This window comes from Durio zibethinus, chromosome 26, assembly GCF_047325235.1.
Source record: "Durio zibethinus cultivar Kanyao isolate XHJ-2024 chromosome 26, ASM4732523v1, whole genome shotgun sequence".
Lineage (NCBI taxonomy): Eukaryota > Viridiplantae > Streptophyta > Magnoliopsida > Malvales > Malvaceae > Durio > Durio zibethinus.
Window position 1 is genome coordinate 11,060,304 of NC_143187.1, and position 25,192 is coordinate 11,085,495.

At 27.3% G+C, this 25,192-nt stretch overlaps 1 protein-coding gene across 3 annotated transcripts; it reads left to right on the top strand.

The window, feature by feature from the left end:
• Positions 1-5,592: 5,592 nt before the first annotated feature.
• Positions 5,593-11,331, top strand: LOC111275130 (G-type lectin S-receptor-like serine/threonine-protein kinase At4g27290). 3 transcript variants are annotated; one of them, XM_022860289.2, is made up of 7 exons: positions 5,593-7,056; positions 7,768-7,899; positions 9,082-9,239; positions 9,340-9,550; positions 9,693-9,927; positions 9,998-10,148; positions 10,261-11,331. In XM_022860289.2, the coding sequence occupies exons 1-7, from the start codon at positions 5,793-5,795 to the stop codon at positions 10,564-10,566; spliced, it is 2,457 nt and encodes an 818-aa protein (XP_022716024.1). In that variant the 5' UTR covers positions 5,593-5,792; the 3' UTR covers positions 10,567-11,331. The 3 variants fall into 3 exon arrangements, with proteins under 3 accessions (XP_022716024.1, XP_022716026.1, XP_022716025.1); XM_022860291.2 differs by lacking the exon at positions 10,261-11,331 and having other exon boundaries at positions 5,657-7,056; positions 10,015-10,148; XM_022860290.2 differs by lacking the exon at positions 7,768-7,899 and having other exon boundaries at positions 5,665-7,056; positions 10,261-10,908.
• The last annotated feature ends 13,861 nt before the right edge of the window (positions 11,332-25,192 follow it).

Below are 25,192 nucleotides of genomic sequence, written 5' to 3' on the forward strand. Positions count from 1 at the left end.
TGAAATGCTCTTATTGATAATATATGGAGCACTTTCTAATGACAAAATATCTCTGTCAAAGCCAAACAAAATAATCAGACAAAAAAAAAAGTATTACAAGTACACTGGTGGCTCTGTTCCTTTTTCTGTTCATAACAAAAGAATGGTACTAACTTATTTCATAAGTTATTTTTATCATCAAATGTCAATAAATTATATAAATTATACTGTTACATGTTTCATTGAATGTGTCTAAACAAATGTAGTCACTTGAGTTGCAATGAGAACCTATATTTACATAACTTTTCAATTGCACTCAAAGATGTTCAGAAGAACATGGTGACTTCATTGACAACAAGTCCAGAGTTGTTAGTATACATGACTTTCAAATGATTGAATGATGATGACCTTGCTTTATTGAAATAAATTATATTTTATGTGTTTTGTGATGCAAAGACTTTGTGAAATCATGAAAACTGTTACGTAATTTGTTTTGTGCTTCTGGTTGTATATTATGATGATGATTGTCTATTGTGATTGTTGATCAAGTATTGCATTTTTTGCATTGTAATGATGGTTATGTATTGTGATTATTGATGAACTATATATGTTAATAACATATTGTAATAACTACTTATTTGTTAAAGCTTTCTATATATTATCTAGATTATATCATATTTGTGAAAAGTGAAAATTATTGCATATTTTAGTTTGTGATTTTGTTTGTGTATTTTGATTGTTGATGAAGTACATAGTGAAGTAATTGAAAGCAAATACATTGTAAGAAATCCTATATTAAAGTATATAGTTTAGCGTATATTGAAATGAAACGAATTTGTAAAATGTGAAAATTATACTTAAAGTTATGATATTTTAGTGAACTAGATCCTATAGTAATTATTATTGTTTTAAACTTTTTATAGGAAAACTATGCTGTTGTATTATCTTAGAAATAAGGTAAATACTATTCCAATCATTCAGAATTTGATCCACAACATGGAATGAAGCTAATGGAATGGTTAAAGCTACATGCACTCATGTGTATGGCTTTGGATCAACAAATAAATTTATGGGCCTCTTTCACTCAACTTAGTCTACTACTATAGCAGGATCGTTTAACTCTGCTTGTGGTTCATCATTTGTGCCTCTTCAGACTCATCAACCTTAGATAAAATAACAAATTAATGAATTAAAAACTGAGTTGAGAGTTGAGCTTAGATCATTCATGGAGCAAATAATGCAATTGATGGGGTCTAGACAGATTCTACCATCATAATATTCTAGACTTGATGACGACACTGAAGATTCAGGATTATGAGGTGCAGTAGTAGCATAGTGACATTTTTTGTTGGATTTGTATGAGGTATTAGATGGATTGATGCTATGGATGTTTTATGAATTGATATTTTATGATGTTAGGGATATTTGATGGTTGTTTGATGAATGTTGGATGATGTATTTAACAAATGTTACTTGGATTTGATATTTTAATTAATAATAATAGCATATTTAAAGAATTACACATATTTAAATTGTAATTTACAAGGTTTGAAAATAATTACAAGTTTTTGAATAATTATAAATTTTTTTATTTAAATTATTTATGAATTTATATATTTACTAATGGAATTTACCAATGAAAATGTACTATTATCGACAAAATTTTTATTATTTTCGACGAATTTTTTTATTACCAATGAAATTTTATTATTACCGACAAAAAAATTCTTTTTTGACCATTTTTATGGTTATTATCGACAGTTATACTGATGAAATTTTATTATTATCGATGAAATTACTGATGAAAAAAAATTCTTTTGTAGCAATTTTCATAGTTATTATCGACAGTTATACCAATAAAATTTTATTATTACGAACGAAATTTTAATTATTACTGATGGATTTATCGACAGATTTTTTTTATTGTTGATGAAATTTTATTACTACCAACTAATTTACTGGTTGAAAAAAAACCCATTATCGATGGATTTATTGACGTATTTTTCATAAATAATTATCGATGGATTTTAAGCATTATTGACGGAATAGTATTATCGACATAGCTAGCACCAACTGAATTTTTTCATGGGTAAAACTATTAGTAAAAGTATTATTGATTGATTTTCATGTTTTATCGATAAAAAATTCTGTTGGTAAAGCCTATTTTTCTGGTAGTGTGATATAATAATATAATTTTCAGCATTAACAACATAAATTTTCACAAATGAATGTAACTTTGGCATAAACACATTCAAAAAATAATTTCAATGAATTTTGTCATACCTCGAAAGAATTCACCAAAAACAAATAATTTTACTTCATTTGATAATTTTTTACTTAGAATAATTTATGTTAGGTCGTTCAATCACTTGGATGACAAAAAAAGCAAGTAATTTAATACAATTGAGAAAGATTAAATAATTTTAAGATATAAATTAATCATATATATATATGCATATTAAGATAAGAGTTAAGAGAAAATTATATCAATTATTATTTCAATCAAGATCAACAATTCTTTTGACAATTTGACATGATCGAATTCTAATGGCATATATCCAATCTTGAACATTGGTAGTTCCACAATTTTATGAATCATTTAATTTTACAGGTGAAAAGTCTAATTAAAGAGTTCAATAAATCACATAATGCTAATTGTTAGTGGAATGGATGAAATTGATTTACATTTAATTCGATATTAGTTTTTGTTCATGAGAATAACAATTATAAAATTCTAGAAGAAAAAATATTAAAAAAATAATTATAAATGTCAAATTAAATTATAAGAATGATATATTAAATAATTATTTCATGAGACTAAAAAGATTTAATTATGTTATTAATAATTTAATGATCAACTGATAAAACATATAAATAACAAAATCATTAACATACATATATAATTAATATATTAAAACAAAAAATTGAATGGCAAAAGATAAAAAAAATGCTTCAATGACTTAATTATAATTATCTTTAATGAATTTATTTATTAATATAAACTATATATGTAATTGTTTGTACAACAACTAAATAAATAAAATTTATATAATTATTTTATTCTTATTCACAGTAAGTTTTAATTTTGTTCTATTGGTATTTCATTTAATGTGAAAAATCATTATATTTATAACAAAGGAGTTTAATAATAAAAAAGTCATTTAAATTAAAATTTTTTAAAAAAATTAATAATAATATTTTAATCAATCACTTTTAATATTTTTGAAATTACAATTTTATTAAAGGTATTTTGATTAATTACTTTTAGTATTTTTTTTTACTTTAATTATAAAAAAAGTCTAATAATAAAAAATTTATTTAAATTAGACTTTATAAAAATATTTATTAAAAATATTTTAGTCAATCACTTGAAACACTTTTGAAATTAAAATTTAAATATTTTAAGTAGTTTAATTTCATATAAACTTTATTTTAAATTTTTATTGATTTAAATTAAATTTAAATAAATTAATAAAATTTATATATTTAAAGATAAATTTATTTATTTAAAAATTTATAAAAATATTTAAATTGATTATTATTAATATTTTTAAAATTCATATTTTTATATATAAATAGGTGATATTTTGAAGATTATACTACACTGAAGTCCAAAACGATAGCTATTTTACGGAATTCCATTTCTCTACTTTTGTAAAGCAAATTCTTCGAAATGATAGCGAGAACGTTCCACATGGCATTCACTTTATTTAATAATTAATAGTTTGTAAATATTTATGTATCACAAACTTCTAGAAAATCATTGGAAAAAAGTCCAAAATGATGACTACCGAGTTTGGGTAAAACTTCTGGCTCTTAATCTCTTCCACAACTCGTTCAACTTGATTGAAAAGCAGGAGACTATTGAAAATCGCTAGATATGCAAAGTCCACTCTATGAATTTTATCAACATGTAAGTCCACACGTAACTTTATCATATACTTTATGATTCTAATTAGATTATGATGTATGAAATAATTTTATTCATTTTATGTATATAAATTAATATTTTTTAATTGTAATTAAAATTTTAAAATTTATAATATATATAATTTTATATTCGATTAATTTGTTATAAAAATAATTTTTTTAAGAAGCAAAAAGATAATGGCATGTTCATTTTATACTATATTTATTTGTAATAATATTTATATATTTAAAATTTATATCAAACAAAAATAAATTATGTCTTTTTTAAAAAATAAAAAAACATATATATTATCAAATGATGAATTAAATAATAAAAGAATATAAACATATTTTCACCTTTTTAATCTTGTTCAAATTACTATACAAAATATAAAAAAATGCTAAGAGATGTGTGTAAAAAATTGAAAAAATACTAACTTTTATAAGAGCAAATTTACAATAATAATAGAATATACCTTAAAAAAAGAAAGATGTAAACCGAAAAAATAAATTGCAATAGCAATAGAATTTTAAAAAATTGCAAACCAAAAAATAAAAAATATAATATAACATATTATATTTATAGTTTTTTATTTGTAGAATAATTTTTGTATGATATATATTTAGGATTGAATAGATAATTTTTAAATTGATTTTTAAAAAAATTAAAAGGATATAATAAGTGATAACAATTAAATACAATTTTTTGTCTATTTTTTAAATATAAAATTGATAGTAAAGTTAAGATGAATATAGGGCATATTATTTAGAGATTTAAAATGAAAAAATTATTCAAAATTTTAATATTTTACGTAAATTTTTTAAAAGATAATTTTTATTTGATGTAAATTAGATAAAAATAAGAAAGTTTTTGAAAGATTCGAATAAATTTAATTTTTATAATTTTAAAATATATTAAAAGATTTTTATAATTAAATAATTTATAAAACAAGATTATTTGACAAAAAATTAAAATTATTAGAATAAAATTCATGTTTCAAAATTTTAATTTAAAAAATATATCTTTAGGTTAATTTGATTTATAGTTATAACTTGAATAAATTAAAAAATTTTCAATTTGTAATTAAAAATTATTTTTTAAAAATATTATCTTTCATATCATCTAAATAAATTGTTCATATTATGTGACAAATCGTATTTCGATGTTTATATGCATATTATAATATAATAATATATATAATATATGATTAGGTTCAAGGTTTTTGACTTTTCTCCATAGCTTAGTGTGAAAAGGCCATAAACCGTTGACCTATTCACCATTTAAGACATTTTTTTAATGGCGGTCATTGCCAAAAGTGGTCAAAGGCCGAATTAGAAAAGATTATTTGACAAAAAGATTACAATTATTGGGATAAAATTTATATTTTTAATTTTTAATTAAAAAATAATTTTAAATTAATTTTATTTTTAATTATAATTAAAATAATTTTGATATTTAAACAAATTTTAAATTATTTAATTAATAATTAAAAAAATTATACTCTTTAAAAAGATATTTTACATATCATCTAAATAAATTGTTCATATAATGCAACAAACTTTATTAGTTGTATCTATATATATATATATAATAATATATGATATATGATACATAAATAAATTAGGCGTAACGTCTTTGACTTTTTTCTATAGCTTAGTGTGAGAAGGCGATAAACCGTGATGCAGGTGAGTGCAAATGCCAATAACAGCAGATTGTCCTGATCAAAACATCGCGGTCCTGTCCAAATGCTAAACCGAACAAGAAAGATGCGACAAACAAAAAGTTTTGTCAAAAGCAAGTTGTTGTTCTCTTTGACTTTTTAAGATCAATGACAGAAATGTAAATTAGTGCGCTGGGAATCCAGCTTTTCACCTTTCCCTCATCTCCCTGTATCCCAAAAACAATGAAGGTTTCTTTCTCTCTCACAATCTGTTACGTTTTCACTTTTTTAGCCTTCCGGATCCTCACAGCAACAGCAGCAGATACCTTAGCAGCGAACAATACCCTGAAAGATGGCCAGACCTTGGTCTCCTCTGGGCAACGGTTTGAATTTGGGTTCTTTAGTCTTCGCAACTCTAGTCACAGATACTTGGGAATTTGGTACAAGAACATTGATCCTTTCACTGTGGTGTGGGTTGCCAACAGGGACAACCCCATAACTAGTTCCTCAGGGTCACTGGTGTTTAACCATCAGGGTTCACTCTCTCTTTACAATGGTACCGTTTTTATCTGGTTTGTTAATGTCTCTAGGGTCTTGAACAATCCTATCTTTCAGCTTTTAGACAACGGTAACCTTGTGCTAACTGACGATAGTGGGGATTATATATGGGAAAGTTTTGATTATATAACGGATACTTTATTGCCTGACATGAAACTTGGTTGGAACCTTAAGACTGGTTTGAAACGAAATATGACATCGTGGCTAGCTACCGATGACCCTGCGACGGGAGAATTCACCTTCAGCTTAGATCCACCCGAGGCCCCAGAATTGGTTCTTAGGAAGGGGAACCAGAAAGAGTATCGATGGGGACCATGGGATGGGGTCAGGTTCAGTGGCAGCGATGAGCTCAGGTCTAATCCTGTTTACACTCCAGAGTTCAATTCAAGCCGTGAAGAGATTTACTACACGTTTAAAGTTGTAGACAGTTCAATTCTGTCAAGGTTTGTGGTGACACCGCAAGGTTTGCTTCAGTATCTCACATGGACGAACCATAGCAATGGGTGGGCGACTATGGTGACCTTGCAAAGAGACAGTTGTGACAGGTACGAATCCTGTGGGCCTTATGGGAAATGTTATACGGATGTTCCTAATTGCAGGTGTTTGAGTGGTTTTACACCTAAATCTCCAGAAAATTGGCGGCTTATAGATTGGTCAGATGGGTGTGTGAGGAAAAGGAATTTAGATTGTGAGAATGATGGCTTTGTCAAGTACGAGAGAATGAAGTTACCTGATAATTCACGTTTAGTAACAAATAGAAATTTCAGTTTGAGCCTAGAGGAATGCGAGGCAGAGTGTTTAAAGAATTGTTCTTGTATGGCTTACACCAGGATAGATATTCATGGAAATGGGGGGGATTGTGTTACGTGGTTCGGTGATTTGGTTGACATGAAGTACTTTTCAAATGGTGGGAACAACCTTTACATTCGAATGGCACGAGCAGAATTAGGTATGTACTGCCATTTATTTGATACAAAAAAGTCACTTGAATATCACACACATGCACAAATGAAACTTTATATAGTAATTCATACTTTGCTTTGATTGGCGTCGCTTGGAAATTAAGCATCTAGTGGGTGTTAAACATATTAATGCTATCAGATCCATGTACAGTTTAGCCATATTGTTTACTCTTACGATATTTCCTAAATTATAATGCTCTGGTCTGTGTTGAGGTAACAATATATGCATTTATTAATCCAGTTTGAAGAGTCTGTATAATAACTGCCTGATGGCTGCCCTTTGAATGCCATTTCTCCACTTAAAGTGTGGTGGTAAATTCAAATTTGAAGAAACATTTTAGATGATTGATAGGTAGTTTTAGATTCCCTAGATCAGGTCTTGTTCAAAGGATAATAGACCACAGTTATCTTCAAATATGAGCCAGATCTTCAATTGGCTATCTTCCTTTTGTCTGAGCACTCTTTGGCTGAGTCTGACTCGCACCATATGTTTTAGCCAATGAGAACAGGACATTTTGGATGAAAATTATTCATGAAAAGCTACAAATAGTTTGCTTGCAAGGCCATATAAACGTAGTTTTAGGACATCAGGCATTGATGAATTTAGCAGCAAAATAGTCCCTCAACCTAAACCTGAAGCAACCAAACGTATAAATACAGTGTAGAGTAATTTATTTTGGAATATCATTGGTGACCAGACGCAATTGCTGATGCTAAGAGGAAGAAACAAGTGAGAGTAGCTGTTCTAACGACCACGTCAATAGTTTTAGGCATGCTTCTTGGAGTCATTGGATGGCGCATTTTCCTTAAAAGAAAGGCAAAGAGAAGAGGTAAGAAGCCTAATTTACCTGATTGATTGCTGATCTTTTCTTTCTTTGTTTTTTTTTCTTAATAAAAATCTCAGATGATATTTGGGGTCTGCCACGTTTGAATTCTATAATGAAATAACATTTTTATTTAACTAGTTATGCATACTTCATCTCTTGTCCTTAAGGCACCTCTTTTAGCCACTGCGATTCTTAAGCAGCAGCAACTAGCAAGCAAAAATTGTTTGTTGACAGATTTGATAGTGTTGAGCTTTTGAATTTGTTGAGCTTTTGAATTAAAAACCAGAAAAATGATGAACAAAAGCTGAAACCAGAAAACTGATGGCAGAGTTTAATGAACAAATAATGAAAAAAAATTACAAGTTTAAGAAAGCTTAAGAAACCTGAACATTGATGAACTGAATAACTAAGAACCAGAATATACTTCATTCATTCATAGGCAAGTGCTTAAATACACAATATTTCAGAATAAAGAAACATAAAATTTCAACAACAATAGCTGGACAGATCATTCCACAAGGCTGGTCAGCTTTTTCATATGCTAAATTCAATAATAGAAGAATTTGAAGTAAAAAAATAAGCAAAGCATTGGAAGCTATAGCTGAATTACAGCAAATGTATCAGAAAAATCTTATTTTCCAACAGATAGTATGTGGTGTATTACAATAAACAATAAGCAAATTATATATGGCTGCCCACGATTCTGGTACACAAGTTAAGAACCAACTATTTACCTTTGAAATAGTAGTGGAACTGCAACCGTGCAGCTTTTGGAAAGTGTGGAGGAGATATCCCTCTCACTGATAAAGTTTTTCTCCTGATAATTTCAGCATCTCATCCTAAATGAGCTTACCTGATAATTAAGTAGCACATTGTTCTTGATGAAAGGGGTGCAAAAGCAATTGTCAATTTCTTGACACTTTTTATACATCCAAATAATTTATTTGAGGAAGCCTAAGGTGGCTGGATGTAAGGAACTGAATAGTATTATGTGAATTTAAGCTAATTTTTGATTTTCTGTAGATTTTATTTTATCAGAATGTAGACCATTAAAAAAATTGATTGCAAAAGTATCGATTTTCACTTAAAAAATTGATTGCAACAAGTAGCTCTACCAGTACACTTGCATAAAAGCACGATAGCCATGCCTTTACTTTAATTAGCTGATTGATTACCGTGTAACAGCGGGAACTGAAGACAATTCATACAGAGATATCAATGATGAAACTCAGGAGGAAGACCTAGAACTACCTCTTTTTGAGCTGGATGTTGTTTCTGCAGCCACTAATAAATTCTCATTTGAGAGAAAGATCGGAGAGGGAGGATTTGGTCCAGTCTACCAGGTGATTCTCATTGCTTATGTTACTGGAATTCGTGATTAAAGCAACCATTGCAACAAGATAGCAAAAAGATCACATCTCTTATGCTTGATATGTTCTGTAGGGTGTCTTACCCACTGGACAAGAAATTGCAGTGAAGAGACTTTCACAGAATTCTGGACAAGGCCTCCGAGAATTTAAGAATGAAGTAATTCTGATTTCTAAACTTCAACACCGTAATCTTGTTAAGCTTCTGGGATGCTGCATTCAGAGAGAAGAAAGGATGCTAATCTATGAGTATCAGAGCAACAAAAGCCTGGACCATTTCCTATTTGGTTAGTTCATCTCATACTTTGAACATCTGCAACTTATGATTTCAACTATTTCACCTATTTGCGTGATTCACAATTTACATTAAATATTGGAATATTACAAGACAAACAAGACTTAACAATTCATACATTAACATTCCGACAGATAAAACAAGAAGAAAATTTTTTATATGGAAGAAGCGCTTTGACATTGTTATTGGGATTGCACGAGGACTTTTGTACCTGCATCAAGACTCCAGGGTCAGAATTATTCATAGAGATCTAAAAGCAAGCAATATTTTACTTGATGATGAAATGAATCCTAAAATTTCAGATTTTGGCATAGCAAGGATTTTTGGGGAGCAAACACAAGAAAGGACAAAAAGAGTAATTGGAACATAGTAAGTATTCTAAGTTTATGCTGATGTTCATTTTGAATGTTTAAGACGCTAAAATTCTTATCTTTGGCAGCGGTTATATGTCACCAGAATATGCAATGAGTGGACACTTTTCAATGAAATCGGATGTGTTTAGCTATGGTGTTTTGGTTTTAGAGATAGTAAGCGGCAAAAAGAATTGGGGATTTTATCACCCTGACCATGATCTAAACCTTCTTGGACATGTAAGCATATAAATCACAACTATACGCACTTTTTCTTCTTGCTTAATGATGGATTTCTAAGGAAATGGGATGTCAACATGACATTTTGACACGCTTCCTTGAATCTTTTCAGTCATGGAAACTATGGAATGAAGGGAAACCACTAGAACTAATGGATGAATTGATGGAGGGTACATTTTCTGAGAAAGAAGTGGTAAGATGCATCCAGGTGGGTCTGTTGTGTGTGCAGCAACGAGTGGAAGACAGGCCAACAATGTCATCAGTGTTGTTGATGTTCAGCAATGAGAGTATGATTGTACCTCAGCCAAAAGAACCTGGCTTCCTTACAGAAATTTCTTCTTGCGGAGATACATCATCCAGTGTAAATAATCTGTATACAGCCAATGAGGTGACTATAACAGACTTAAGTGGACGATAGGCCTAGTTCAGTAATCATACAAATACTGTATATATTTCAGTTAGCAAAGAGCAGTATTTAATTCAATAGGCCATGTTTTGCAAGATTCAATCATGATATATAGCAAAGATCAGCAGGATGTTGCTGTGTTTATCACCTTTGGAATTAATATCAACCTTGCAAGGTATTGTCCTGCAAAGGTGATTGCCTAGCATACATTTGCTAAGTTGTGACCTTATGAGGCACCTTAAGGAGGGAATTACCAGGTTTATCTAATATTGTGCTAGGACATTTAAGTTTGATATCTTTTCTTTTTTGCGCACACCAATTCAATTTTTCTCTAATGGTTTTTACTTATTTTTACTCAGAATCTAAAGATAAGGTTAGAACTGTTTTAAGCATGGAAATTATGGAATCAGGATAAACCGTTGCAGTAGGTAGATTCTCTAATGGAGAATTCAGTTACGACATCAGAAGTGATGAGATCCATCCAGATGGGTCTCGTGTGTGTGCAAGAACATCCAGATGATAGGCCAACAATGCCCTCAGTTCTTTTGATGTTAGATAGTGAGCAACCTTCAGTGCCTCAACCTAAGCAATCTGGTTCTTACACTGAAAGATTTCTTACTGAATCCATTTCATCATCAACTAACGAAATGCCACAACAGCAAGTTAAATAACTATTGCAATGTTGCAGGGTAGATGGCAGAGCTATTCCCCTTTTGTAATTTTCTGTTCTTTTGTTCAATGGGATATGTAGAATTGTACAAATTTTTTGTTTACTAAGTTTATGTGTAGGTAGTAGAATTTTATAGTATAGTTATTTCATCAATTTGATATGTGACCATATCGTATCACCCAGATATTTTTTTGAGTGACGTTTTTCCCAGAGAGAAAAACAGGGAAACATAGGGGAGCATTCTCATCTTTATTTCTCCCTGGTTTTCCCCTTGGTATCCTCTGTTTCAGTTTGCAGAATTTACTTGAATGAGCAAAATTTATGAGACAACCAGAAAAAGGCCCGCTCGCTTTTTTCTTATTTTTTATTTTTCTAGATAAATATTTTTTATAATATTTATCTAATTAAAAAATTGAAAGGTAAAAAAAAAATAGAAATGAAACCTTTTTTCATAAAATTTATTCAATAAAAAAATAAATACTAAAAACCAAAAAAATTTAAAAGTGGAAAAGGGAAATAAAAAAAAATTGAAAAAAAACCAAAATGAAAAATATTAGGAGCTCACAGAAAGTATTGCATTAACATCCCTTATCGAGAATAAACTATTAATTTCTTAAGGAAAAAATAATTCTATTAATATAGTACTTACATATGTATTAAATTAAATAAATAATAAAAATATATACTTTTGTATATACTTTGGAATTAACAAAGCACTTTAAATATGATTCTAACCCAAGCTCGTTTCTTTTTGGAAAAATTCAATTTCTCTTAAGTTAATTTTGATTTTAAAAAATCCTCACTTATTGGATTTTTTCACAAAATTATTTTAATAAAAAGACAAAAAAAAGACAAAATAAAAAAATAAAAAGGGAAAAAAAAACTCATTGAGGTACCATTGGGGTGCCATGTAAACATTTGCATGGTTTTTTCTTTTAAACAAAATTTATCTAAAATAAATTAAAAACTAAAAAATAAATTGAAAAAAATGCATAGAAGAAATAATAAAAAAAAAACATAGAGTTGCATGTCGAGACCTTAAATAAGGGTAAACGAAAATTTTAAAAAATCAAATTTATATAATAGATAGATGGATAGATTACATTTTAATTATAGATAAATATAGTATTTTTATTAAATTATGATATTAAATAATATTTTTATTAATACAATACATATATATAAATTTAAAAATAATTTAATATATATAGTCAATACAAGACAAAACATTGTAAATCCATCTTCGATTCAAATTTGAATTTCAGGAAAAAATCTCGATTTGATTTCAAATAAAAAAACGTAACTATCAGATTTGGATGAATTGAAACTCATAGGATATTGATTGTTTTGTTACTCATACTTTTATTGACATTTAAAAAAAAATTATTTAACAATTTCTTTTGTTATAAATTATTTGATTAAAAAAATAAAAAATATATCCAAAAGATAAAAAAGCAAAATAGAGTACCATTTGTACACATCTATTATTTTTTGCAATAAAATTATCTAATTAAAAAATAGTAAAAGAAGAAAAAATAGTAAAAAGAAAAAAGAAAAAAGAAAAGATGAAAATACAAAAAAATTAAATAAAAAGGACGAAAGTCGAGTTATTATGTGACATTAGTAATGATTAGCTTTCCTTAATATCATTTTCTTAAAAAAATTATCAAATTCAAAAACAAAAAAAAAATTTTTAAAGTTAAATTTAAAAAATATACCATGCGATTAAGGCTAAAATGAAAGTGACCTATGAAATCTAAAATGTGATATTTAACTATCATATAATTTGTTTTATTATTATTTTACCTAAAACCATTACTTTTTTTTTTTTAATTTTTTCCTTCTTCTTCATCTCAATTCATCCTTTCTTTTTAAAAATTTATTCTCTCTAAAACTAAACTAATTCTCTCTCTAAATCCAAACTAATCCACAAACAATAACTTTCATGCTACCAGAACCTCCATACTACCATCATCATTATAAGTTCACATCACTACCAAACTTTATCGTTAACTTCTTCTGAGATTAGAAAATTCATTGGACATGTGCAACATGGTTCAACCCAAGAGGTGCCAATCTATAAGTTTTGTTTATTTGCAATGGATGGAGGAAAATATAATTAGCTTGACTAACTTGTCATGCTTAATGACTTCTTGGTAAGTGTATTATAAATCTTAACATCTATTGGTTTTTAGTACTTGATTGTTTTAGTGTCATTGCCTAGGTAACTATTGCTCGTGTGTATAATTAGGATGTTTATCAATGAAGAATTCATCAAACCGTTGCTTCTACAATAGGTAAGGATTCATGAACTAAGATTACCATTCCTTGATATAGAGGTGGAAAGTATGCTTTTATTCTCCCATTTTGATAGTTTGGTGAATGTGTTGTCTGTGTATTTCCAGATTGATCTAAAATCTCCTTTCATGGTCTACCCATATCTATTCTTTCCATTCCTAGATTCTCGATTCTATAAAGTGAAACATATGTTTATGTTGCTAGGATCAGTTTTTGATATATAAAACTTTTGGACATACATCAAATGTAATAGTTGGCTTTATGTGATTGTTAGTTTGTCAAGGGTGTTTTATTTTCTCGTATTCATCTAACTTTTTTGATCTGTTTAATTGTTTCACTGTTGAATCCAACTTTTAGAGAGAGAATTGGTTTGATTTCAGAGAAAAAAGATGAATTTTTAGAAAGAGATGATGAATTTTTAGAGAGAGAAGATTAATTAAGATGAAGAAGAAAGAAAAAAAATGAAAAAAATAATGATTTTGGGTAAAAATATAATAAAACAAATTATAGGCTAGTTAAGTGTAATAGGTACTTTTATTTTGGCCTTAATCACATGATATATTTATAAAGTATACTCTTTTTTTAATGAATAATATCAAATGGTTTCCATAATAAAAAGTTAAAAAATTTAAAAATTATAAATATCTATAAAAAAAGAAAAAGATAAAAAAAAAATAGAGAAAAGATAAAAAAAAAAAAAGAAAAAGAGAAAAAATTAAGAAAATAACTTGAAATATGCTATACCCTTGTTATCAAGTTGGCGAGACAAAAAAGAATTTTTAATCTAAAAAACTATTCATTAAATATATATAAAAAAATAGAAAAAAAAAAACACATGACATGTTTTTAGTATAAAGTGAGTCTTAATAAAAAATAAATTTAAAATCTTAAAAAAAGAAAAAAGGTAAAAAGAAACAACAAAAAAGCATGGTATAAAGTGGGGCCAACCTTAAAAAAAATAAAATCTTTAAAAAAAATTATTAAATATAAAAAGATTTAACAAAAAATAAAAAAGAAGAAAAAAAATAAAAAATAAACAGGAATGACAAGTGGATACCTTAATTATCTTTTTTTTTTCATAAAATTTATTCAATAAAAAAACCAAAAACAAAGAAAATATCAAAAAAAGTGGAAAGGAGAAAAAAAAAGATTAAGAGCTCACAAAGGTGCTACATTGACACCACATATTAAGCTAAACTATTAATTTTTTAAATTAAGGTAAAAAATAATTTTGTTAATATAAAATATATATGTATAAAATTAAAAAATAATTAAATATATATAATTTTGTATATACCTTTAAATAAGTTAGAAAAAAGTATTACAAATATGCTTTTGCCCTAACCTTTTCTTTAAAAAACTTGACCTATCACAAGTAAATTTTAATTTAAAAAATCACCATTTAACATATCTCAAAATTGATTGAAAGTTTAAATCCATTTGATATGGATTATCTTTTTGCATATCTGTCAATTGATACATTTGTTGCAAATTTATCTAATTAAAATAATAAAAAAAAGTGAAATGAGACACCACCTTAAAATTTCCATTTAATTTTTTTTGGCAAAATTACTTTAATAAAAAGGATAAAAAAGGGAAAAAATTAAAAAGTTAAAAAAGAAAAAAAAGTTCATTAGGGTAATACAGGATATCCTAATTAAGTGAAAACCTAATGGATACAAATTATTTTGTCATTCTTACCCATTGACTTATTTTTGTTACAAAATTTATTTAATAACAAAAGAAAAAAATGAAAGGAAAAAAGAGCAATGGTTTTTCACAAATTTTATCTAAATTAAAAAAGAAAAAAGAAAAAGGCAAAGAAAAGAAAAAAAAAAGATTGTACATTGAGGCCTAAAACAAAGGTTAAACAAAAGTATAAAAAAGTCAAATTTATATAGTAGATGGATGAATAGATTACATTTTAATTATAGATAAATATAGCATTTTATTAAATTAAGATAGTAAATAATATTTTTATTAATATAATACATATTATAAATATAAAACTAAATAAATAATATAAAATATAATTTAATATACATATAGTTAATGTAAGACAAAACACCATAAGTTAATTTTTAATTCGATCTTAAATTTTAAAAAAAAAATTTGACTTGATCTCAAATATAAGAACACGTTTATCAGATCTACACGAATTGAAATCTATTAGATGCAAATTGTTTTGTTATTCATACATCCATTAATATTTTTCTTAAAAAATTTATTCACCAAGTTCTTTTGTTATAAATTATTCTATTAAAAAAGAAAAAAAATTGAAAAGGCAAAAAACTTATATAAAGGGCCAAGTGTACACGTCCATTATTTTTTTTCAATAAAATTATCTAATTAAAAAAAAAAAGAAAAAATTACAAAAATTAGAAAGAAAAAACAAGCAAGCAAAACTATATATATAAAAAAGATGAAATTCGAGTTGTCACGCAATGTTAGTGATGGTTAGCTTTTCTTAATATCTTTTTCTTAAAAAATTACCAAATTAAAAAATAAATTTTTTTTTAATCAATAATATCAAATGGCCCACATTAAAAAGTTAAAATATTTAAAAATTATAAATATTTTAAAAAATAAAAAGTAAATATAAAAAATAAAAAACCCAAAAACGAAGAAAATAATTTGACATGTAGCATTGGCAAAACAAAAAAGAATTTAAAATCTAAAAAAATATTTATTAAATATATAAAAAAATAATAAAAAAAAGGCAAACTTGTGGGACACCTTTAGTATCAAATGGGTTCTAATAAAAAATAATTTTAAAATCTTAAAAATAAAGTAAAAATAAAAAAACAAAAAATGGTATAAAGTGGGGCCAACATTTAAAAAATAAAATCTTTCAAAAATATTTATTATATATAAAAAAGATTTCACAAAAAAAAGAAGAAAAAATTTTAAAAAAATGATAATAACACTAGGATACTTAATAACCTTTTTTTCATAAATTTATCCAATAAAAATAAATATCTAAAACAAAAAAATGATTGAAAAAAATTGAAAAAAGGGGAAAAAAAGCACAAAATGAGGAAAAGAATGAAAAAAAAAAACTTGCAAAGGGTGCCAATTAACACGTTATAGTGAGTGTAAAATATTTATTTTTGAAATTAAAATAAAAAATTTTATTAATATAATCTATATGTATGAAATTAAATAAATAATAATATATATATCGAAATATGTAAAACATCTTAAATACGCATTTGAGCCGAAATTTGTTTCTTTTTAAAAAACAACTTAATTTTTCTCAAGTCAATTTTAATTTTAAGAAATCAACCCTTATCATATTAAAATAGTTTGAAACCCATCGGATACAAATTATTTTTGCTTCTCTATCAATGGATTTTTTTGTTGCAAAATTTTTATAATTAAAAAAAATACAAAACTTAAAAGGTAAAAAAAGTAAAATGGAACACCATGTCGATAAAATCATTGTTTTTTTTCACAAAATTATTTTAATAAAAAAATAAAACATAGAAGAATGAAAATAAGAGAAAAAAAATTAAAAAATGAAAAAAAGTTCATTGGGATACTGTATGAAATCCCAATTGAGAAGGGACCCATTAGCTACGAATAGTTTTTTCATTTCTATCCATTTACTTTTTTCTTTGTAAAATTTATTTAAGTAAATATAAATACCCCATTTCATTGGAAAAACTTTTTTGGAGTCAAAATGGGTCTTCGGTCGTAAATTGGGCTACTTGGAAGCTTTGGGCCCAAAAGGATAAAAGTACATAATTTGATGATTAACTTTGATTAAAATTTTAATATAATTTTAATTTAATTTTAGTTTTGATTTAAATGTAAATTTAAAATTTGGTTTCTAGCTTTTAATGATTTTTTAGTCATCAGTAAAAAGGTTAAATTTCAAAAAAAATAAAAAATAAAAGGGGCAATTGAACAAAGAAAATGGAAAGTGTGGAAAAATTGGGATTTTATGAAGGGAATTAATGACAGATTATTAGATTGAATAATTTGTGGGATTTTTCTAATCTTTAGGAAAATGGAAAATCAATGGCAGATTGAATGATTTAGGGATTTTAATGAAAAAAAAGGCAAGTCACAAATCAAATCAACTATAGAATATTAAATTGGTGATTCGGTTGAATATGCTTCCAAAATTAAAAGGAATTAAATCCCTATATAAACTTTAATCGATCAGTAGGCACGAGAAAGATACAAGGAAAGAAATAGAAAAAATCATTCAAAAAAATCACACAATATAATTTGTTTCTAGCAGTAGGGTTTTTGAGGAATTCTTTGTGGAATTTGGAAATTATGAGAATTTGTTCTAGTTTAGGTAAGGTTTTGAAGGATTCTAAGAGCTTAAGAGGATTGATTTGGTGTTTTTGGGCTATTTTTTAAAATTTTTAGATTTTGTTGAATTTTTTGATGAAGATTCAAACTTTCCAATGACTTTTCGACGAAAAACCCAATTATCAGTAGCATTTTTCAAAATCCAATAAAGATTCAACCGGTCGGCCACCATATTTTTCATTTATTTTAAAGAGAGAAAGGTAGATGAAAAAAAAGAGTTAGAGAGAGAAAGTCCAAGGGATTTTGATAAGAAAAGAAAAGATTGGGGGCTTTTATTTTCGTGCAAAACGATGTCATTTAGAGCTTTATAAATACCCAGGGTCTATGTGTTTTACTGTTTTTCAACTTGACCCATTATGCAACCCGTATCTTATTTCATTAAGAGCCGAGCTGCATCCCTAGTTGAGCTCTGAATCGTGCTAGTTTAAGCCATCTGCTATGTTTGGAGCCGCTCATCCAAGCCATCGAGTCAAGCCAAATCTTGGTATTATTATTTTTTTTATGTTTATTTTATTTAATTGTTTATTTAGTTATTTATTTATTTATTTTTAAATACTTTTATAAAAACATATTTAAATAAAAATGTCTTACCAACATATTGAAGAACTTATATTTTTATTTTCAAAATAAGATTTTACTAACATATTGAAAACCCTATATTTAAAAAAAAAATCAAATTTTAAGAAAAAATTAAAAAAATAGTTTTCAAAAGGCTTTACCAACATATTAGAGAGCTTGTGATTTTTTAAAAAAATAATATTTTACCAATATATTGGAGAATCTTATGACTTTTAATAAAAATCAAATTTGAAAAAATAAAATAATTTTTTAAAATCCTATCAACATATTGGAGGATAATTTTTAACAGAAAATCTTGCCAACATATTAGAAAATATTTATGAAAATAAATTATTTTTATAAAATTAAGTTTTGAATCTTTGATGATTGAATTATTAATAGCGTTGCAAATAGTAATCTCTATATAAATTCTTAGGAAAGAAAATCTTTTTCTAAATTTTACTAAGATATTAGAGAATTTAGATAAGAATTTTCAAAACCAAGGTTCTAAATCTCATTATCTTAAATAAAAGTTTTGCTTAAAAAATTTAAATGAATCTTGCAATAGAGCCTTTCAAAACGTGACAAATAATCTCCTTAAATACTTCTAAGGTGAGAAAATATTCTTAGATTATTACCAATATATTAGAGTAAATTAAGGAAAATTTCCAATATTAAAGTATTTGGTAAAATCATAAATATATTTTAAGGCTTAGAAAACTTGAAATTAAACTGGTATCATTTTTTTATGGGCGTTGTGAGAGTGCTATAACTTCATCATGCATAACCACACTCCTAAACCTAAAATCTATTTCATGGACTAGAATCTACCATTTAAAGATACCTAAGCTAAACTTAAGATTTCTTTTTAAAATAAGATAGATTCAGTTAGGTTGCTAATCACACCTAAACAAAAATATTGACGGTGACTCATTTAATCTATATCTAGTAATAGGTCCACAGAGTTATACGTTATGATAATTTGATGACTCCATTGGAGACATTGAAAGTCAAGCCAGTAAATAATTTTTTATTATCCAAGCCTAACTTAATAAATTTAAAAATTATTTTTTAATTTTTCTTCTTGTCTGTATTTTATTTATTTACTTATTTATCATATATGTCATTTACTTGTAAATGCATAACATAAGTTTTATTTTCGAGCATCGTCCCTTAGGAGGGAGTGAAGTATCTATGTCTTCATGAGATTTTATGTCTTCGCACGGGCTAGCAAAAAACTCTCACTCAAATTGAACCCATTCCACTTGTAACCTGTAATAGTTGAAGATTAGGAAGCCTTATTAGTCTGTGATGGATAAAAATGTAAGGAACAATTTGGAAACTTTTTAAAAGTAGCTCAAACTACATATAGTTAACCTTATGAGCTTAACCTATAGGTAGAGTCATGTTTCTTTTACCTTTTTAGAATTAACCTAAATTTAGAATCATGTTATTGTATTTGTTTTGCTAATATGTTTATTAACCAATTTCTTGGTTTGCTTTTCTTCTTACATATTCCTAAAACATGTATATAGATTACATAACATACCTATCGTAAAGATATTTTTAATGAAAGTTTTCATGGAACTTGCTCAATGTCTAGGACTTTTATGGAATAAATGAAAGTTCCTTTTTGTTGAAAAGCCTTAAGGGGCAAATATTTTTTCATGCATTGTATTCATTCATTCATAAATAATTTTTTGATCATGTTAGGTCATAAATAAGTCCATTAATTTAAGTATACAAGGTTCAAGGATAGCTTGACCAACTTAAAATCAATATAAGCTAGAAGAATGGAGCAAGGGAACATGAACTACTTTAAAAAATAGAAAGGGCCTAAGAAGAGCTCAAAAGAGAGTTGAACAAAATCCTTAAAGTACTAGACAAGTTGAATAAAGGAAAGGCAATGGAAGAAGATGCTGGCTTTAAATACCATATTTCTTAAAATGTTGCTAATTCTTTATATCCTCTTAGTTATGTCCTATATCAGGCTCAATCCATTCAAAGCTTTCCACTATAATAGTTTGCATTTCCTACAAGCTATACTTACTCAAGAATACCATATATACCTAGCAAGAGAATGTCTAAAGGTACATCAACCTTGCCTTTACTGAAAAGGTAGCTGAATAAGTCTAAATTCCTAATTTGGATGATCTAAAAGAGAAATTGAAATTGAAAGTGGCTAAGTCTTTGGAAGACTCAAAAGATCACAAGATGAATATGCTCGAATAGAGATTATGAGCTACAGAGGGAATTGATTTTATAGTTTTATAGATGCAGATGTGCTTTGTTTGGTTCCAAATGTGGTTATACTATTGACATTTAAGGTGCCAGAGTTTGAAAACTATGACAATATGAAATGTTTTATCACGCATGTTATAATGTACTATTGAAATATGGTAGTTTACATTAGTAATGAGAAAATGATCATTCACATGTTTCAAGATAGCTTGATTGATTCTGCAACAAAGTGGTACATCCAGTTGGATAGAACCCATATTCGTTCATGAAAAAAGTTAGCCCATACTTTTATCAATCAGTATCGTCATATTATAGATCTGGTTATTGATGGTCTTTTTTTACAGAATATGGAGAAGAAGGTGACTAAATGTTTTTAAAAAATATGTTTAGAAGTGAAAAGATGTAGCAACTCAAGTCCAACCACCTTTGACTTGAAAGAAAAGGATGGTTTTGTTTGTGAGCACTTTGAAGTCGTCCTATTATGAGAAGATGATAGAAAATATGACTAAAAATTTTACTGATCTGTTGATCTCCAATGAGATCATTAAAAATGCTATTAAGAATGGCAAAATTGAAAAAGGAGAATCTTTTACTACCAAGAGCATGCCCAAGAAAAATGAGAATGAAATTCAAGCTGTGAGCTTTGAAAGGTAACAATTCATGAACTATACCTCTTACCATAACCCATCTACCCTATATACTCCCCCACCATAAATAATTCTTCAACTTTTCCATATCAACCAACTCTACAACCCTCCTATCCACCACCTACCAACCAACATTCAGACCACCTACCAACATGTATAACCTTAACACCCCACCTAATGCAAGACCTCATATACACTTAGCCAACCAAATAAATGATCCATGATAACCATGAAATAATAAAAAAAGCCCACTTTTAATTTTATTCCCATGACTTATACAAAGCTATACCAAGAACTTTATAACAATTATTTAATTCTTCTTCTTCGTATAAAACCACTTGATCCCCCTTACCGAAGTGGTATGATCTTGCTACTCATTACAATTACCACTTCAGAATCATCGACCATTTCATTAAAAATTATATCATTTTGAAACACAAAGTACAAAATCTGATCAAAAATGGGTTGAATAATTTTGATACTAATAAAAAACAACATTTAATATTAGTGGTAATATGTTGCCTAATCATATAGTAAATGCTTTGAATGAGAATAGAAAATGTTGTATGAAAATGAAGGTAGAATATATCAAGACTTTATTCAATCAATTATTTCACACATTATATAAAGTTGTTATGGTACAACTAGGTTGACCATATACTTATCATAAGAGATACGTTCCAAATCAAATATGTAAGTATTATAATAGGCTTTAGGCCATTATGTTGAAACTTGTAAGCAACTCCATAAATATGTATAAAAGTTGATAGATTTTTATCAGACTGAGCTTTATAAGGTGGGATAAGCTTTAAAAAATACTGAGGTGTCTATAACTAATAAGTCAAAATAAGTGCCAAAACCAATAACCATTAATTATGGTGAAAAGCCAAAATCGATAATAGACAAGCTTATCCTCAAACTAGTGACCTTCAAGGTCTCAAGCCCATTCTTTTATAAAGATGAAAAAGTTGTGCCATAGAGGTATGGTTATAAAGTAACAATCAAAGGGCAAGATGAGATCATACCCAAGCCAGATATTACTAATATAATTGGTGTGGGTGCCATAACCTAGAGTGAAAGATGCTATACTCCAGAGATGCTGAAAAAAAAAAAAAAAGAAAAGACAATAATGGTGGAAAAACAGGTTAAGTTGAAACTAATTCCCAAAAAGGATAATTAAAAGTTAGTGTTTGAAAATAAAGTTTATGAATTTTTAAAGTTGACAAAACATAGTGAATATTCTATCATTAAGCAGTTAAATAAGATGTCAACTAGAATCTTTTTGTTATCACTGCTATTAAATTTGAAACCACATTGCAATACCTTATTAAAGGTGTTAAATCAGGATTATGTGGCAAACAATGTATCAATAGAGTATGTGAACCATTGGTGAGAAATCTAGTAGTGTCACATTACATAGCCTTTAGCAATGATGAGATCTCACTTGAAGGAAAAAAAAAACATAAAGGCTTCGTATATTACTATTAAATGCAAGAGTCACACTATAGTTAATAAGCTTATTCAAAATAGTTATGCTATTAATGTTATGCCTGTGTCTACCATAGCAAGGTTGTTTATTGACATGTCTCACATAAAGAGTAGCCATATGATCATCCAAGCTTTTGATGGGACTAGGCATAAGGTATTATAAGACATTAAGATGCTTTTACAAATTGGGCTTGGTATATTTAATGTAAAGTTTCAAGTGATGGATATCTCCTTATCTCATAGTTGTTTGTTAGGCAAGTCATGGATTCACATGGTAGGTACTATCTTTTTTTTTACACCAAAAAGTCAAATTCAGTTTGAAGGGTCAACTTGTAATTATGGCTAAAAAAGAAGATTTGCTAGTGACTCAGCCTATGAATGCTCCCTATGTAGAAGTTGTAAAGGAATCATTAGAAAGTTTTTATTGATCCTTCGAGCTTACCAATACTGCATGTGAAAGATTTAAATTATATCAACCAAATTTTATTAGGATTATAGTCAATCAAATTATCAATAAAGGTTCGTATCCTAGAGTTTGGCTGGGTAAAAATTTGTAAGGAATAAAAAAGCCAATGATGATAATAGATAATAGTGACAGAATAGGCTTAGGAAATGAGGTTAAAGAATAGGAGATGAAGAGGATGCAAGATAATATGAGGGAAAAAAAGATGGTAAGAACAATACTAATGGTCATTCCACACTTGTACAAAATTTTTAGGCCAGAAGGATACATGTATCCAGTTAATGAAGCTATTGAAAAGGAATTGAGTATGCATGAAACTTTCATCAAATTATCCATCTAGATAATAAATGAAGAATATGAAATATGAAGAAGATGAAAGTGGCTAAAAGGAATAAACATTAGTCCATCCATGTTCGTCAGGCTTTGAGTTAAAGAATTATAGTGTCATTAAGATACCTGCTATCTTTGATACCTATACAATGTAATTATAACTTCCAATGGCTTATGCCCAAAAGCATTGGGATGATTTTTCATATATGGGCCACTCATCATTTATTATTTGAATAAAAAGTAGGAGTATGCATTTTTATTCATTTTTTCTATTATTTTCAATTCCCATTTCATTCAATTTTAGGTCTTCAAATGAACATGAAAATAATCATGATAACAATTAGGGGTTTAATTTTGAAAATTTAATTAATGCTGATGAACATGACTTAAAAGATGACTTTAAAGAATACACTTTGCTTTTAAATCTAATGAGATTAATTAAATAGGAGAATAAATCTATTGAGCTTCATCAAGAAGTTATTAAATTAATAAATTTAAGAGACGATGAGAACAAAAAAGAAGTTAAAGTTGGCATATAACTTTCATCAACTAATAGACTAAGGTTAGAAGATCTGCTTTGGGAGTTTGTAGATATGTTTACTTGGTTTAGTCAAGATATACCCAGGCTTAGTACTAGGATAGTGGAGCATAGATTACCCTTAAAGCTAAAGTGTAGCTTAGTCTAACAAAAGTTAAGGCAAATAAAGCCTGAAATGCTATTGAAGATTAAATAAGAGGTAAAGAAACAATTTGATGTGAGTTTTTTACAAGTGACTAAATATCCAAAGTGAGTAACTAACATAGTACCTTATCTTTAAAATAGATGGAAAAGTAAGAACGTGTGTTGGTTATCGCGATCTAAATAAAGCTAGCCTAAAAGATAGTTTCTTTTTGCTTTATATTGACACATTGGTATATAACATAGCCAAACACTTTATGTTTTATTTTATGGATGGATTCTTTAGATATAATCGATAAAGATGGCCCAAGATAATATGAAAAAAACCTATTTTGTAACTATGTAGGGCACATTTTGTTACAAAGTTATGTACTTTAAATGAAAAATATTGGAGTAACTTATCAAAAGGCTATGTTGGCATTCTTCTATGATATGATGCACAAAGAGATCAAAATGTATGTGGATGATACGATCATAAAATCTTACAAAAAAAAATCATGTAGCCAATCTCAAAAAATTATTCGAAAGGTTAGGAAAATTCCAACTGAAGTTAAATTGATTCAAATGTACATTTGGAGCTAAGTAAAAAAAGCTACTAAGATTTATGGTTAGTGAAAAAAGAATTTAAGTCAATCTAAACAAGATACGTATTATCTAGAATTTATCTCCTCTAAGCACACTGAAAGAAGTTTGAGGTTTTCTAGATAGATTAAATTATATTTCTTAGTTCATTTCTCAACTTTCCTCCAAATGTGATCCCATCTTTTAGTATCTTTAAAAGAACAATCTTGGTGAATGAAATAAAGAATGCCAAGAGGCTTTTGATAAGGTTAAATAGTATTTGTCAAATATTTAGTGCTTATACTGTCTATTTCGAAAAGATCGTTAATTTTATATTTTATTGTATAAAAAATGGGACGTGTGTTAGGGTAATAAGA

What these genes read in the sequence shown, in the direction of transcription:
- LOC111275130 (XM_022860289.2), top strand. Translation starts at nt 5,793, where the DNA reads ATGAAGGTTTCTTTCTCTCTCACAATCTGTTACGTTTTCACTTTTTTA. An exon ending in AATGGCACGAGCAGAATTAG is followed by an intron (nt 7,057 to 7,767) that starts GTATGTACTGCC and finishes ATTGGTGACCAG; the next exon opens with ACGCAATTGCTGATGCTAAG. An exon ending in GATTTGGTCCAGTCTACCAG is followed by an intron (nt 9,240 to 9,339) that starts GTGATTCTCATT and finishes TATGTTCTGTAG; the next exon opens with GGTGTCTTACCCACTGGACA.